A 2,506-nucleotide genomic window follows, 5' to 3' on the forward strand; every position below is an offset into this window, starting at 1 on the left:
ATACTATTAAATGTATTCATTTTTGTCCTGTGGAACCTCCAGTAAAGGACTGAAGAAATGCAGTGATAGTGGGCTTGTACTGATTTTTGTTGCAATGATTTTTCTACGAACAAAGCATAGTATGAAACAAGGTTTTGTGTCATTTTCACATAAATGAGCTGTACATGTAAGCTGTTAGATCAAAATGGCCAGAAAAAGTAAGAGAATGTTATAACTCTTAGTCATTATTATCCAAAAGATCAGTTTAACATCAAGCATTTATTCAAATATACCACAGTAAATTTGTGGTCATATCTAGTACCTAGGAATATATATTTCTTCAGGCTTTTTTAAAGAACTGGTATGGAGTATGTGGTAATTATGGGGTTTCAAGAAGTAGGGACTACTTCAAGTTTAAGCTGAGAAATTATATGGCACAGTAAAATTTTAAATTGGGTACCTGAGAAAGACTAGTTTAAAGGAAGGGAAGTGCAATGAAAAGGGATTGGAATTTAAATGGAAAAAATATCTATGAATTCAAATATCCTCAGCAAACTGCTAGCAATAGAAATATAAGCAATGAAATAGAACTCTAGTGAGGCTACATGGGCATTGTTAGACTTTGAGAACTCTGTTTTTTGTTTACTTGTTCTTCATTATGCCTCTAATTTATGACAGCACTTTTATTTTTTCATTTGCTTGAGAAAAATACAATCTTCCTTGCCCTGTCCAGGAAGGCTCGCTTGACTTGCTGGTTCCTTAGGCTGTAAATAAAGGGGTTCAGCATGGGGGCTACCGAGGTGTTTAGCACAGCAACTCCCTTGCTCAGAGACACTCTGTCTTTTGCTGCTGGGTTAATATACATGAAAATGCAGCTGCCATAGGAGATAGAGATGACAATCATGTGGGAAGAACAGGTGGAAAAGGCCTTTGTCCTCTGACTAGTAGAAGGAATCTTCAAAATTGTTCTGAGGATATATATGTAGGACAGAATTATTATCACCAATGTGAACATTAACGTAAAAACAGCACAGGAAAAACCCACTATCTCTAAGAATCTAGTGTCTGAACAAGAAAGATGTAGTAAGGGGAAATAGTCACAGGTAAAATGGTCTATAACATTGGACTTACAATAATCAAGCTGTATGAACAGCATGAGTAATGGGAATATGATTAAGAATGAAGCCGACCAAGAAGCAAAGACAAGGAGTATGCAGACTCTGGGATTCATGATGGTCATGTAATGCAGAGGTTTGCAGATGGCAATGTATCGGTCATAGGACATGGCAGCCAGCAGGTAAAATTCAGTGACTCCCAACAGAATGAAAAAAAATAACTGAGCCATACAATCATTAAAGGAAACAGTTTTATCTCCTGTAATCAGGGTGCTCAGGAACTTGGGTATGCTCACATTTGTGAATGAAATCTCGAGTAAGGAGAAGTTTCTGAGGAAGAAATACATGGGGGTCTGGAGGTGGGAATCCAGCAGGGTGAGGGTGATAATGGTCAGGTTCCCAGTGATGCTGAGCATGTAGGTGATAAGCAGAAAGGCAAAGATCACCTCCTGAAGCTGTGGGTCATCTGACAATCCCAGGAGGATAAAATCTGTTAGTTCTGTGTGGTTTCTCATTTTTCAGTTGCTTATTTGTGGTTCTCCTGCCAGATTTCTAGAAGAAAACACAAGGAATAAACTCGAAGAGTTAATTAACAAAGGTCTAAGTGTAGAGCCAGAATCTGGCTGAATTGGTGTGTCATTTTATGTAGAGGGAAAATTTTATGAATCTTCGATGGATTTTTCCCAGCTCATCGTACATCTGTGCTGAAATCCCCTGGGAACTACTCCACTACATTGTGTATGTGTGCAAGTGACAGCAGATTGTGATCTTTAAAGGCATTGCAACACAGTCCTGTGCCTGGAAGTCATAGGAGGCTTAAAAGAAACACTTTTCTTTATTTATTGAAGTGATGTTGAGTTTGTAGTTGCATCACAAATGCCAATCAGGCAAAATTCTTTATGGAATGCTGAATTCCTAGCTGCACAGCTCCTAGGTTGTGTCTATTAAATTTCATTAAATTTAAGTTTCATTAAATTCCTTATATTTCATTCTTTTAATTAACTTTACTTCTGCTCAAAACAATACCCTTCCTTTATCAGGGTTTGCTTTTCCTAGGAAGTACTGGTTCTTCATAACATCTAGGAGCTTCAAAATGCATTTTTATCAAATAAACAATATTTGATTTCAATCCCAAAATTGACATTTCTGCATTAAATTTCCTGGCTTCTACTGGCTTTGGAGAACCTGGTTTAAAAAGGTATATTATCACTCCACTATCAGAAAGGATGAAACGATGCCATTTACAACCTAAAAATAATTATGCTAACTGAAATAAGTCAGTCAGAGAAAGACAAATAGCATACAATTGCATTCATATGGATTTTAAGAAACCAAACAAACTGCAAAGGGTAGGGGGAATGAGAGAAGCAAACCAAGAAACATACTCTTAACTATAGAGAATAAACTAATAA

The 2,506-nt window shown here is 36.9% G+C and overlaps 1 protein-coding gene across 1 annotated transcript; it reads right to left on the reverse strand.

The window, feature by feature from the left end:
* Positions 1-670: 670 nt before the first annotated feature.
* OR6C1K (olfactory receptor family 6 subfamily C member 1K) lies at positions 671-1,609 on the reverse strand. The gene has a single exon (NM_001256450.1). The coding sequence runs from the start codon at positions 1,607-1,609 to the stop codon at positions 671-673; it is 939 nt and encodes a 312-aa protein (NP_001243379.1).
* Between the last annotated feature and the right edge of the window lie 897 nt (positions 1,610-2,506).

Source organism: Canis lupus, chromosome 3, assembly GCF_011100685.1.
Source record: "Canis lupus familiaris isolate Mischka breed German Shepherd chromosome 3, alternate assembly UU_Cfam_GSD_1.0, whole genome shotgun sequence".
Lineage (NCBI taxonomy): Eukaryota > Metazoa > Chordata > Mammalia > Carnivora > Canidae > Canis > Canis lupus.